This window comes from Triticum urartu, chromosome 6, assembly GCF_003073215.2.
Source record: "Triticum urartu cultivar G1812 chromosome 6, Tu2.1, whole genome shotgun sequence".
Lineage (NCBI taxonomy): Eukaryota > Viridiplantae > Streptophyta > Magnoliopsida > Poales > Poaceae > Triticum > Triticum urartu.
The window spans coordinates 190,763,964-190,778,206 of record NC_053027.1 but is presented as its reverse complement, the minus strand read 5'-3'; the positions used below and the strand labels follow the sequence as shown (position 1 = coordinate 190,778,206).

The 14,243-nt window shown below is 45.6% G+C and overlaps 1 protein-coding gene across 1 annotated transcript; it reads right to left on the bottom strand.

Moving 5' to 3' along the window:
* Positions 1-4,707: 4,707 nt before the first annotated feature.
* On the bottom strand, positions 4,708-13,456 carry LOC125512305. Its single transcript, XM_048677398.1, has 7 exons — positions 11,503-13,456; positions 8,936-9,130; positions 8,552-8,640; positions 6,822-8,453; positions 5,862-6,056; positions 5,522-5,739; positions 4,708-5,045 (listed from the first exon to the last, which is right to left on the bottom strand). Exon 1 carries the CDS (start codon positions 13,298-13,300, stop codon positions 12,224-12,226), a length of 1,077 nt encoding a protein of 358 aa, XP_048533355.1. The 5' UTR covers positions 13,301-13,456; the 3' UTR covers positions 4,708-5,045; positions 5,522-5,739; positions 5,862-6,056; positions 6,822-8,453; positions 8,552-8,640; positions 8,936-9,130; positions 11,503-12,223.
* Between the last annotated feature and the right edge of the window lie 787 nt (positions 13,457-14,243).

Genomic DNA, 14,243 nt, shown 5'->3' with positions numbered 1-14,243 from the left:
GCACGTACGGAGGCTGATTGGAAAATGGAAAAAAGGGGAGAACTGTCCTGCAGGGTGACGCGATGAGTTTACCCCCCCCCCCTACTGCAAGGTTCCTTACGCGCAAAAATAGGGTTCCCCGAATCGGTGCAGGTGAGGTTCCGACAATTAAAAGGAGGGTTCTCTCTCTCGAGATTGCAAGGCATCGGGGGTGGGGGTGGGGGTGGTATGGGAATGCATATAGGAGGTCTGGCGTCATATCCGTATGGTTTTGACCGTGCGAAGAAGAAGACTCGCCTATCCATATACATATGGTTTTGACACGTCTCGTCAATCACAAAAAGAATGACATGACAACGGGATCGATTCGGTGCTATGGTATCAAATGTGAAACCAACATACGTTTCTGGTACTGCTGTCCCGCGAATGTTCCTCACGCGTATCAGGGGGGTTCCTCATATCGGTGTGTGTGAGGGTATAACACAATAAAAAAGAGGGTTCCCCATCGTTGAGATGGGGGAGGGGGGTTTGGTTCTTTCGAGAGATGCCTAATCATGCATGCACATGCGGGGGCGATGGTTTCGCCGCCATGTACATATGGTCCTGCCGGGTTACTTGTGTGCAAACAGAGGGTTCCCCCCATCGACATGGGTGATGTCCCGACAATTAAAAAGGAGGGATCTCACACTCTCTAGATGACAGGGGGAGGGGGGCTGCGGAGGGGATGGGAATGCATGTAGGAGGTCTAGCGTCATTTACTTATGGTTTTGACCGTGTGGAGAAGAAGACTCACCTATCACATACATATGGGGCCACGATGAGTTCACCCCGCCTTGTGAGACCACATGGAGGTCGGGTGTTGTGAGGTTCCTTTCGCACAACTGAGGGTCCTCCCATCGGCGCAGGTGAGGTTCCGACACTAAAAAAGGAGTGTTCCCGCTCTCGAGAGGGCGGGGGGCCTGCCGGGGGTGGGGGAGGTAGGTTCGCGAATGCATATAGGTGAGGTCTGGCGTCACATACATATGGTTTTGACCGTGCAAATAAGAAGACTCGCCTATCGTATACACATGGGGCCGCGATGAAGTCACCCCCCTACTATGGGGACCACATGCAGGCCGGCTGTTGTGAGGTTCCTTCCGCGCGGCAGAGGGTCCCCCCCCATCGGCGTGGCGAGGTTCTGGCACTAAAAAGGAGTGTTCTCGCTCTCGAGATGGCGAGGGTCTGCAGGGGAGGGGCGGTATGGGAATGCATATAGGCGAGGGCCGACGTCACATACATATGGCCGTGCGAAGAAGAAGAGGTTGACACATGTCAATGCATATATTGAAAGAATTTTGCACGGACGCACCACATAAAAAAAGTGCCCCTGTGGTGCATGGTGAAAGCATCTCCTTATGTCAAAACAAATGCCACGACAGGGGCATCGATTCGGTGCTGCCGGTATCAAATGTCTATGAGACCAAACGTCCATTTTTTTGTACCGCTTCCCCGTGAAGGCCCCTCACGCATATCAGAGGGGTCCCTCGGATCGGTGTGCATCAGGTTCTAACACAAAAAAAGGAGGATCCTCCCCACGGTGAGACCACATCCGTGTTGATTTTTTCCGCGGGCATATACAGAGGGTCCCCCCCATCGGCCTGGGTGAGGTTCCGACTATATATAAGCATTGGGAGGGGGGTTGTATGGGAACAGATCTTGTTTATGCCGAATTGATGTTCTGCCCGGATATCGACCCGGTGCTCCGGTATCAGATGTTTATGAGACCGTCGTCCATTTTTAGGTACGGTTACCCGTGAATGTCCCCTCACAGCTCCAGATGGCTCCCTACATCGCCTGAGGTCGTGAGAATATGAAAAAGGAGGGTCCTCACTCATCGGGAAGGGAGGGGAGGGGCGCGGTCGGGCCCCTCTGGTGCAGTATCATCGCGGTCCCGACATCCGAAGCAGCTCTGCCTCCCAAAAATCACTGCTCGGGTTAGACTACGAGACCCGCCGGGAACGTATTGTTCATGGGCGGATGGAAAAAATGGGTCGCCCTGAAGTGTGAGGAGAGCCAGCCAAAAAGTAGTGGTGACCATGTTATGGCTACCAAAAAAGGACTAATATTAATGGGTAAATGCATCTCTGTAAATGGACCTGCACTGTTGTACTAACTGACAAGGATGAGCATTTCGTTTGCACGCAAAAAAAAGTTAAACTTCAATCACGAAAAAAATCAGGGATGGCGATGCTCATCAAAAAGTGCTTTAACTAGCAAAATATGACGGTGTTCTGCATGCTCAACAAATAGGCTTGTTGCTATGGCAGCACTGACTACTTTATTCGAAGGGGTATGTTGTTTATATGCCTTCCGAGTGTATGAACTTGCTGCTTATGATTATATTTCTATAGAGAACGGGTCGCATACTACACTCCAGCAACGAACATATTAAAAACATTGCCTTTTATCTTCCTGACAGAAGGCGTGCATGCCGGCCGAGAATCACTCACGCGAGCGAGCGAATCCCTCCACTTGAAAACAAGGAATAGGCACACAGAGTAGGTGCATGGCCGTTCTGACTATCCATCCACACCCGAACCTTCAGAAAAGGGTTCTCCTGGAACCGCATGGGCCGAAGGCCCATCGTCCAAGCCCTGCTGCACTGCGCGCTTGGCAGCCTAGTTTCTGCCATGTTGCAGCCCGCCTGGTCCACTATCTCTATAAGAGGAAAACCACATCAAATGAAAAAAGCAATGGAAATGCCAATGAGGTAAGAGGAGGGACCGGATCCCCACGCGAATGAGCGCTTGTGATTGCTGCCGCGCCAGCGAAACTTTATATCTTTGCTTTTTCCTATATATATATAGTGTTACTATTCATTACCCAGGGTGCAGAATAAGTTATTTTTCATCCGAGGTAATCTTACGATAATTTCATAATTAAATTACGTTTGCAATTTAAATAGTTACATTCCTATTGATTCATTACGTAAAATTTGGCATAAGAAAATAAAAATATAGATCATAAGACAAGAAAATTTGCAGTTTATGTGTATTTTACACTATGTTTTTATGTTTGTAATTTTACATAACATAAAATATTTTTTACAACGATTATATATTTTCTTACGGTGTCTTTTTATGTCGGAAATAAGAGAAAAGTAACGTAATATAAAATTACGGAGCATTGATGGTAAAATAGAGGGGGGTGAAGAATAACTATTCCTCACCCAGGGTGACGAATAGCGCGACCCTATATTCTGCACCCTATATATATACATACATCTGGGCTATTCTATTACGCGTAACAGAATATTATTCTGTTACCTTACTTGAACTGATGAATTCAAGCGGTTGAACTGATAAAATTCGAGTGGTTGAACTGATGCTTTCTGTTGCTGTTAAACATCGTTTTCTTTAGTTCAATTTTTTTTTTGCATTTTTTTTGTCGAAATGGGGCGTGTAATATATCGTTGGAAAGCTCTTGACATCCACATTACAATCTTATAATTTTTTTTTGCAAAAAAATTATCATTTAAGAGCAGTTTTGAAAAAAAACCGTTTTTTTTAAACCGAAAACGCGAATCGTATTTTGGACTTAATTTTCAAACGGTTTGTCGGAATTGAGCAAATGAGATGGCGTTGGAAAGCTTGTGAAAGTCCCCATCTTCCATATATCTATTGTTTTGTCTAATTCTATACAATTCAAAAGTAATTTGAAAAAGGGTAAAATTCTGGGCGAAACGTATTTTCGCGATTTTTTGCAAACGGTTTGTCGGATTGACGCAAATGATACGGCATTGAAAAGCTACGGAAAATGCGCAGCTTTTTCGTATTGAAATGTTTTCCCAATTCCTTACGATTTAAAAACGAATTCGAATGCGGTCAAATTTGATTTCGAACATGATTTTTTTAAAGTTGGTCGAAATGAGGCAAATAATATACTGTTAGAAAGATATCGAAAATACGAAACTTAGTCATATTGAACATTTTCTCAAATTTGAAACTGTTCAAGAGTAATTTGGATTACGGTGAGACCCATCATGCTGTTTTTCCGTCATAAAAAACAAAGTACTTGTACTGATCTACGTGTGCATTTGTACTGATGTATTCTTCAGAGAGTAATTTTGAAAGGTTCCAGAAAAAGAGTACTTGAACTGATGTCCATATGGTTTTGTACTGAGCGTGTTTTGCCGTCTGAAAAACAGAGTACTCGTACTGATATATGTGTGTATTTGTACTAAAGTTTATTTTGTTTTTTATATGATTCTTGTAATTTTACGTTATCATAGTCCCCAACTTGCATGGTTTATATTGTTGAACTGAATGATATTTTTTAAATTGAATTGATATTTTTGCAATGATATTTTGGACTTCTCTCATTCTACGACTAGAACTTTTAACATTTGGATTTTCATGGGTTTATTGAACTTCCTCGATTTTTTGCATTCAATCCCTTTTGGAACATCGGACACGTCATTGTTTGCACTTCACACTTCCACATTTCTATTTGTTGGAAACGGTTTTTTTATTTCTTGTTTTTAATTCAAACTAATCATTGTTTCTAGTTCGAACTGATCGTTTATTTTAAATTCAAAATGTTCATTTTTTTTAATTTAGTCATTTTTAATTCAAACTGATCATTGTTTTTAATTTGATATGATCACTCTTTTTAATGCAAACTGATTTTTAATTCAAGCTGACCATTATTTTTAAGGTTTGCAAATTATAAGGTGGACTTCTCTAGGCCTTTTGGCTAGTGAACTTTCTTATATAATCTTAAGAACTGATACAATAGATACGTCTGAATTGTTGCTTACAGAAAATGGGCCACTCTTGCTTTACAAAGTGTTACGAAGAGTACTACAAAGATGACTATAAGATTTGTTAATTCAAGGCTGTACATAAGTTGTACTGATCCACATGGACAGATTTGCTACGTACAGCTTATGGAATTATACAATATACAATAATTTTCAGCTTTTTATGCCATAACTACACATCAACAAGTCTAGCAGCGCCACCTCTCGACATAGTCTCCTTTGCGCTAGCTTTTACCGGTCTTGTTCCTTGGAATAGCCTCAGTTCCTATAAGATCAAAAGGGCAGGCATGAGAGAGAGAGATAAATGGAACCAAACCAAGCACACACTTTCGTATATGCAACTATATTAACAATGACAATGACATCAAGTAAGCGGCTGGATCACACAATCAAACAACTAGTAATTACAAGAACCTTCCCTATAAGAAAACTTAAGAGAAAAAAGGAAATGGAGACATCGAGTAACAATAACAAAAACAAGACATCATATAATCATGTGTGCCTGAACTAATTGTATAAATAGACTAATCAGACTGAACTGGACTAATATGAAAAGGTTGCATGAACTAGAGAGCATAGATGGACTAGAGGCTGATAGGAGCTCATATTCGATCACATAATAAACGTCTACACTTAGTGCATGATTTACTTGTACAACCAGGGAGTATACTATGTTCACATCTTTTTTTGCTGACTTCTTGCTATGTTTGAACGTTTTGTTTTGATGGAAGGGCGTGTCACCTGGAACATCTTCTCACTGCCTTCTCTTCCTGCAAAATAATTTTAGCACTGCTTGCTGACCTAACACAACACAACATCACCAGCAATCACCCTGAGTAGTCCACCCTCTACATCTTCCCCTTCTACTTTTGAAACAAGAAAAAATGATGCACATATGACACTCAGGACCTCCTTCTCCTCTTCTTCTTGTCCTCGGAATTGTCGCATGTGTTCTTGAGCTGCAATGGAACACAACACCATCAGCCATCACAATGGATCACATCATATAAAAACAAATCGAATTTTAGCAACCATAGTGGGTGGAGGACGAGTAGACGAGCAAGGTGGCTAGGGTGTTTACCATGATGATGAGGCCGGCGGTGAAGTCGGTGAAGAGGGTGAGCGCGTGCTTGATGTAGTCCATGACGCCACGGTGCGCCCTCTCAATGGTCTCATGTGGGGGCATACACCATGTTGAACTTGTTGAGTTCTGATTTTTGAACCTTCCCAGTAGTAATACATGTACTGAGCGGTACCAGAATGTTGAGCAGCTGACCTACAGAAACAAAACACTCCTGGAGTGCACATGCAAAATCATTTACAAAAAATAGTGGCAGCAAGAAGCAATAAGCAGCCACACATACACATGTTTTTTTTTCTGCAGAAAGTTCAACATAGCTCTCAGATAGCCACTCTGTAGATCAACAAAACATAAAGCATCTTAAGCTACCAAACGGTAACATTGGAAGGTTACAGTTTGACCTATCTTAAATGTAGAAGGTGACATTAAATGGCCACAACTTTTAGTGGCTAGTTGGAAGCAAAGTCATCTTATCAGTGGCTAATTGGTTAGCAAAACTTCTCAAGAGAAATGGAAGCAGAGTCGCTAGTGCCTTCGCGCACCCCACAATGAGATCCCTAGCGCTGCACCTGGAAATGGGGTCGAAAAGACTCATGTCGCGCTTGGCAGCCATCTCACGCCCTACCTGGTGGCATTGCCTTGTGGTTGGCCCAACGCCCATTTCCAGGTTTGCTATACTTGGCGCACCGGAGAACCTGCACTGCTGGATTTGTCGAGAGAGAATTGAGGGCAACACATCCCCGTGCCTTTTTTCTGCAGCAGCCACACTTGGTTTACCAACTCACATACACACAAAACTGATAACAAATTGGCACACGACCTGATGACAAGATCACACATGAACTGATAACAAGAGCACACCGTTTATTAACATAATATAAATCCATTTTGGAAGATAAACTGCTAGCTGTTCACGGCTTCACACGCTAATGTATTTCATAAGTTTTTTGAGATTACTACCTCTACCTTGCTGCACAAGAACTCCACACCATTAGCATGTTCATAAATTCTAAATTGGTGGGACACTCTTGAATTCGCACCAAAGGAAGTGGGTAACCAAGCTGGTCCTAGGCCTCACGGGGGTCAGACAGTCAGCTAGGAAATTCAACAACTATTGTTCCATTGCCCAGCTGATCTCTTGCTTCTACAGTGATAATATCCCTGCAAAACTAGCCACCCGCATCAGAAAACTGATGTATAATAAAAATGCTCTGTTTTTTTGCACACACACAGTACTGTCATATGTGCTTTTTCATAAACTGATGATAGATCACATACTGTACTTGCACACCTAGAATGTGTTTCAGGAAATAAAATAGACTATGGTGCCGATGGTGAACGGCTTGGGAGCTGCTGTGGTTCGAACGTTCTGCATAAGTATCCGCAAAGAAAAATATGAGCCGTGTATTATCAGCACAAACCACTTCTATAGCTATTCATCTCACTAGCATTTACATAAACTACTAAGTAGCAGAAAAAGGCTTGCATTAATCGAGCATAAAAAATCACCTCTGTTGGATGCACATAGACTGCTAATGTATTCTAAACTTCCATGGTTGTGCAGCAAAATAAGAAGGAAAAAAATCCTTTGTCATACTAATAATTTGTTTAGAAAATTTGAAGCACACAAAACTAGCCAACAGTGGCCACCCAGGGATTTATATGAACACCCACCAGGCACAAACGCTACACACAACTCACGAGATAATTTCCTTCATAGAGTGCTTCAGAGATAACTTACAGTTTAGTATGAATTATGTGTAAAAGTATCTAGCACCAATACTATGATGAAATGGATCTTATGCTGTTGCAGGGCATTTTTCATCACAAGAACTATGTTTAGGTTGGCACTCACCACTAAACCCATCTGCGCGTGGCAGCATGCGCAATGGCTGTGGCGCATCGACTCGTGCAGCCAGGGAATGGGGAGGCGTGTGGGGAGCTGGCGGCGTTTGGTGGCAGGGAGATGAGCAGGGGAGCTGATGGGCGGCGACGCGCCCGCGAGTCCAGGCGGGCGGTGGCACACGAACCCGGACTGCTGCCCGCGACGAACTCGGCCACCCTAATGCCATGGGATTGGACTGAGGATGATGCACCAGGGATAGTTAGCAGCTCGAGGGGCCGATGCCGACAAGCGGCAGCACGGAGACGACGGTCTTCAAAGCATCTACAACTACAACTTCAAAGCACAAAACTATCATGTTTTTTGAAAGTTTTAATTTTATCTGAACTTATCGGTTTCCTGACTTCGAACTTTCAGAATTGCATACAACAAACTTCTACAAGTTTTCTTTTAATTCCCATTTTTTTCCTTTGTGAATTCGTCGGGTTGTAACAATGAGCTTGTTTCTCTTTTGAACTCACAGATTCCATGTAGTGAACTCAACCTGTTTGTGGCTTTTTTTCTCAGTGGAAATTTTGTGATCTGAGACCACTTCCTCTCAACCTTATGCCCATTTGAATTGATTCCTTCAATTTTTTGACACAATCTTTTTTCTTCATAAACAAAATTAACTGAAGGGAAGCTCCTTCACCTGGAAGATGTACTGAAAATGCACGCTAAAGTGACCTGAAGAACCACCAATTGTTGAACTGAAATACACAAGAGAAGGAGCATTTACATTCAGGGTAACTCTATGTTACACAACAATAACTGAGCATATATGTCTATAAGTTGAATGGTAACGGACCTCAAGATGCCATTTCCTCTCAGCCTTATACATCTTCCTTCCAACATTCATCTATTTTTGAGTTGCTGCCTTCGATTTTTTTACGCATCCTGCCAAAAGAAAATGGACCGAAATTTCAAAGATGAACTAAAAAAGATGAACATAATTTGAGTAGAGATGGATGGTGGCAAATGATGAGCAGCACGTTTGCTTCTCTTCTTGGCCTAAACTATACGGACAGAAAGCATCTGTCCGGCATAGCTAATTGAGATCTCTAGCTAATTAACCCAGCCACAGGCCACATCTCATCACACAACACCTTGCATACACACATTTATCTATTCCCAGAAATTCTTTTACTGAAGTTGTGAGGAACAAGTTTGAGATTATCAGTAGTACACCCACCATACCAAGTTTCGGACTGAACCTCTTGGCGTTCAAAAGTTCAGAAACTGAACCTCTTCTATAGATCTCCACGTGCGCTGGGTTGTCGGGGCGGCATTGAACTGACACTCGTGGCGGACGTGAACGGCCTGGGGTGGCGGAGTTGAACGGCCTACGTGCTGAAGATGAACTTGTGCATCTTGTTTTTGCTGCAACCTACAACAATAGGAACAAATATGAGAGATGAGATTTTGTCAAGGAGACTCCAGATCAATTTATTTATGGTGAGAATGGTGGAATGATGACGTCCAGAAGGCGATTAAAGAGAAAAAAGATTGCTTCAGACGCCTATACCTGGATAGGAGTGTAGACAACATAGAGAAGTACAAGATGGCAAAGAAGGCCGCAAAGCGAGCTGTTGGTGAAGCAAGGGGTCGGGCATATGAGGACCTCTACCAACGGTTAGGCACGAAGGAAGGTGAAAGGGACATCTATAAGATGGCCAAGATCCGAGAGAGGAAGACGAGGGACATTGGCCAAGTCAAATGCATCAAGGACGGAGCAGGCCAACTCTTGGTGAAGGACGAGGAGATTAAGCATAGATGGCGGGAGTACTTCGACAAGCTGTTCAATGGGGAGAATGAGAGTTCTACCATTGAACTAGACGACTCCTTTGATGAGACCAGCATGCGTTTTGTGCGGCGAATCCAGGAGTCTGAGGTGAAGGAGGCTTTAAAAAGGATGAAAGGAGGCAAGGCGATGGGCCCTGATTGTATCCCCATTGAGGTGTGGAAAGGTCTCGGGGACATAGCAATAGTATGGCTAACCAAGCTTTTCAACCTCATTTTTCGGGCAAACAAGATGCCAGAAGAATGGAGACGGAGTATATTAGTACCAATCTTCAAGAACAAGGGGGATGTTCAGAGTTGTACTAATTACCGTGGAATTAAGCTGATGAGCCATACAATGAAGCTATGGAAGAGTCATTGAGCACCGCTTAAGAAGAATGACAAGCGTGACCAAAAATCAGTTTGGTTTCATGCCTGGGAGGTCGACCATGGAAGCCATTTTCTTGGTACGACAACTTATGGAGAGATATAGGGAGCAAAAGGACTTGCATATGGTGTTCATTGACTTGGAGAAGGCCTATGATAAGATACCGCGGAATGTCATGGGGTGGGTGAAAGGATCGATATGGTTGACTAGAGGGGGGGTGAATAGGCAACTACCAATTTTTAGTTTTTCTTTACCAAATTAATCTTTGCATCAAAGTAGGTTGTTTAGATGTGCAACTAGATGAACAACCTATATGATGCAACAATAACAAGCACACAAGCAAGCAAGGGAACAAACACTAAAGAGCTTGCACAAGTAAAGGTAAGAGATAACCAAGAGTGGATCCGGAGAAGACGAGGATGTGTTACCGAAGTTCCTTCCTTTTGAAGGGAAGTACGTCTCCGTTGGAGCGGTGTGGAGGCACAATGCTCCTCAAGAAGCCACTAGGGCCACCGTATTCTCCTCACGCCCTCACACAATGCGAGATGCCGTGATTCCACTATTGGTTCCCTTGAAGGCGGCGACCGAACCTTTACAAACAAGGTTGGGGCAAACTCCACAACTTGATCGGAGGCTCCCAACAAGACCACGAAGCTTCACCACAATGGAATATGGCTCCAAGGTGACCTCAACCGTCTAGGGTGCTCAAACACCCAAGAGTAACAAGATCCGCTAAGGATGAGTGGGGCAATCAAAAATCTCTCGGTGGAAGTGTAGATCGGGGCCTTCTCAACCACTCCCGAGCAAATCAACAAGTTTGGTTGGCTAGGGAGTGAGATCGGGCGAAAATGGAGCTTGGAGCAATAATGAAGCTTTAATGGTGGAAGAGGTAGGTCAAAGGGGGGAAGAAGACATCCTTTTATAGTGGGGGAACAATCCACCCGTTACCCCCCACTCAGCCCCGCAGAGAGCGGTACTACCGCGGGGGCAGGGCGGTACTACCGCTCCTAAGCGGTACTACCGCTCCACCTCAGCGGTACTGTCGCGCTACAGGAGAAGGGGCTGGGGCTGGGACCCAGAGCGGTACTACCGCGGAGGCAGGGCGGTACTACCGCTCGCAAGCAGCACTACCGCCACTACTACTGCAGCTAGTACCATAAAACCCGACACGAGAAAATGCGCACTAGAGTCGAGGCGGTAGGAACACGGAGCCACAGCGGTACTGCGGCTGAGGCCACCAGCGGTACTACCGCTCGGAGGAGCGGTACTACCGCTTGCTGAGCTTCAGCCGTACTACCGCTATACTGCAGCTAGTGCCGTAAAACCCGACACGAGAAAATGCGCACTCGAGTCGAGGCGGTAGGAACACGGAGCCACAGCGGTACTGCTGCTGAGGCCACAAAGCGGTACTACCGCTCCGAGGAGCGGTACTGCCGCTTAGTGAGTCTCAGCGGTACTACCGCTGTGGCCCGCGGTACTACCGCTGGGTCCAGGAAACCATGCACAGAGGAGAGAAGAGGAGTACCAGAGAGACGGAAAGAAACGGTGGGTGAGAGAAGAACGTGTACGTGGAGATTCCACCCAAACCATACCGAAGCAGATCCCCTCTTGATAGAACGGTGACTACTACGGAACTTAGTCCACCAACAAAGTCACGAAGGAAGCTACACCGTCTTGAGTAGAGCGCCGAGGGGAAATAATCGTTTCGTGCCAAAGGATGAATATTTGAAAGAGCTCAAAGCACCCGATTAGTCTGCAAATGCATTGTCATCAATCACCAAAACACCGTAGGGATAAATATGCCCTTACAATCTCCCCCTTTTTGGTGGATTGATGACAATACGGGATTTGCACAAAAAGGAGTAATGGCATATAATGCAAGAGAACCCATGCCTCTACAAAATAGACAGGCTCTCCCTAGATGTTGTGCACACTAGATAAGTGCTTTGGACTGCACGGCACACATACTAGGATCACGGCTCCCCCTATATTTTAGAGACCAACAACCTAAGCAAGATGTATGAGAACAACATATAGGGTAGTAAACGCATGCAAGCTATAGGATACCGAGGTGCATAACACATAGATAAGATAACAAGGTAGCATATGTCTTACACCATATGTCTGGAACTTAGGTCTCACAAGCACAAAACCAAACAAAACCAACAACGAGAAAGCAAAGCAAACGAACGACACAAAGACACACTCGCAAACACAAATCCCTAAACTCTCTCCCCCTTTGGCATCGAGACACCAAAAAGGGCAGAGAGGGACACTATGACTTCAGGTGATGAGCGAGGAAGGTCCTGAACATCACATCTCTGCATCTTCATCGTGGGTGGAGAAGTGCTCGGCATCGGAGTCGGTCCAGTGACAGTTCTGATGAATCCAGTCCTCCTCTTCAGTGATCTGTCCCTCAGACCCACTAACAACTGTGGCTCCCAACTGACGCATGATCTCCTTGTGGCGCGTCCTGGCATTCTTCTCCGCCACATGAGTCATGTACTGACCATGAGACTCCATGCAGAAGAGCTTCTTCATCTTGCGCTTGAGCTTCTGGGCCCAAGATGGTTCTGCACTGAAGTGGCTAACGTCCTCATCGTGGGCATCAGGAGCAGCCTCACCCTCAGTTCCCATGGCAGCAGCAGCAGCAGACGGGCCTCCCGTGGCAGCAGTAGCAGAAGGACCCCCTGTGTGAGGCGCTGACCAGTTATCCTTCTTCCTCAGACGCTTGATCTCATGTGACACCAACTCTCCAGTTTCTAGCAGCACTCTGGGATAAGTCTGTGCCCAGGCCCTCTCAATGAGCCTCATGATGAAGGGACCATAGATAGGACACTTGCGCTCAGACACGGCAGATACAAGTTCAGACCACATGACATGAGACATATCCAGGCTCTCTCCAGTGTTTGCTTCCTTCTCATGCTGACAGAAAAGGAGCATGTCCACAAGGTAGGAGTGAACCTGATCCAGATTCCCAATGCGAGGGAAGAGAGTCTCACGGAATATGCGATGTAGAATGTCCAGATACGGACACAGCTCATAGGTCTTCTTCTCAGTGACCGGATGAACCTTCCCAGTGCAGTAGGGCCAAAGGGCTTGCTTGTGGGTGGAAGTAACATGGCGGTGAGGACGGAAACCGACAGGAGTCTCAAGCCCGTTGTCCACCACATCAAATAACTCCATGAACGCCTGCCACTTGACAGAAAGCCGCTTGCCATTGGTCATCCAAGTCAGAGTCCTGTCGCTATCTGTTCCAAGATGGACAGTGGCATAGAATTGAGCCAACAAATCCGCATCGAAATCCTTGTTGAACTGCATGATCCTGAGAATGTTCAGCTGAGTGCACATCTGAAAGGCTTCTCCAAAGTACTCTGGATCCTTCTCCATAGCATCGGTGTCAATGGGGCAAGCATCAACATAGAGATTCTTCTTGGCCTTGATCACATCGAAGTAGATGGCAAACTGAAATCGGTTCCAGAACGGACGGTTGACCAAAGTGGGTTCTTGGTCCACCGTATAGGGGTTGCGGCGACGCTTCTCCCAAAACTCCTTGCTGTTCATCTCAGTCACAGCCTTCCCTTTTGGCTTGGTGGCGGCTCGCTTCGATTGCTGAGGAGGTGGAGGAACAGTTGCAGAAGCACTTGCTGGAGGCGGTTGGGTGCTCGAGGAACCACCGGCAGGCTCTGAGGTCCGGTAGCGCTTGGAGGTGGCACGCCCGGGGTTGATACGGCGACCTTGCTGCTCGAAAATGTCATCACCTGGAGCCAAACACAAAAGGAGGCAAAGCAACCAGAAGAAACGAGCGTAAGCCAACCAACACAACAAAAGATCAAGGGAGGGTAGGAGAATGATGGAAATTTGGCATGCAGCGGTAGTACCGTGACCAGCCCGCGGTAGTACCGCCCTAAGCGGTAGTACCGCCCCAAAGGGAGCGGTAGTACCGCCCTAGGCCAAGCGGTAGTACCGCTCCAAAGGGAGCGGTAGTACGGCTTGAGGCGGATACACAGCAGTTTCAAAGCGCGAGGCGGTGAAACAGTGGTTTCCTACTACCGTGGACAGATCCGGCACTACCGGCCTACCAAATTCAAAAATATTCCCACCAAACATCAATCTAGGTGATCTAGTTGCCTTCTCCAACCAACTCAAGTCTAGATTTAGCCAAAAATCTAAAGATGCAACCACCATTGCCCCTAAGCACAAGATCTAAAAGCAAGACCAAAAGAGAGAAGGAACGGGGGCAATACCGGCATCCATGGCAAGAGGACGAGGTGGGGATTGACTCCACCGAGGAAAATGGAGAGGAACGCCCCGGAGGAGGAGATCCACCGGA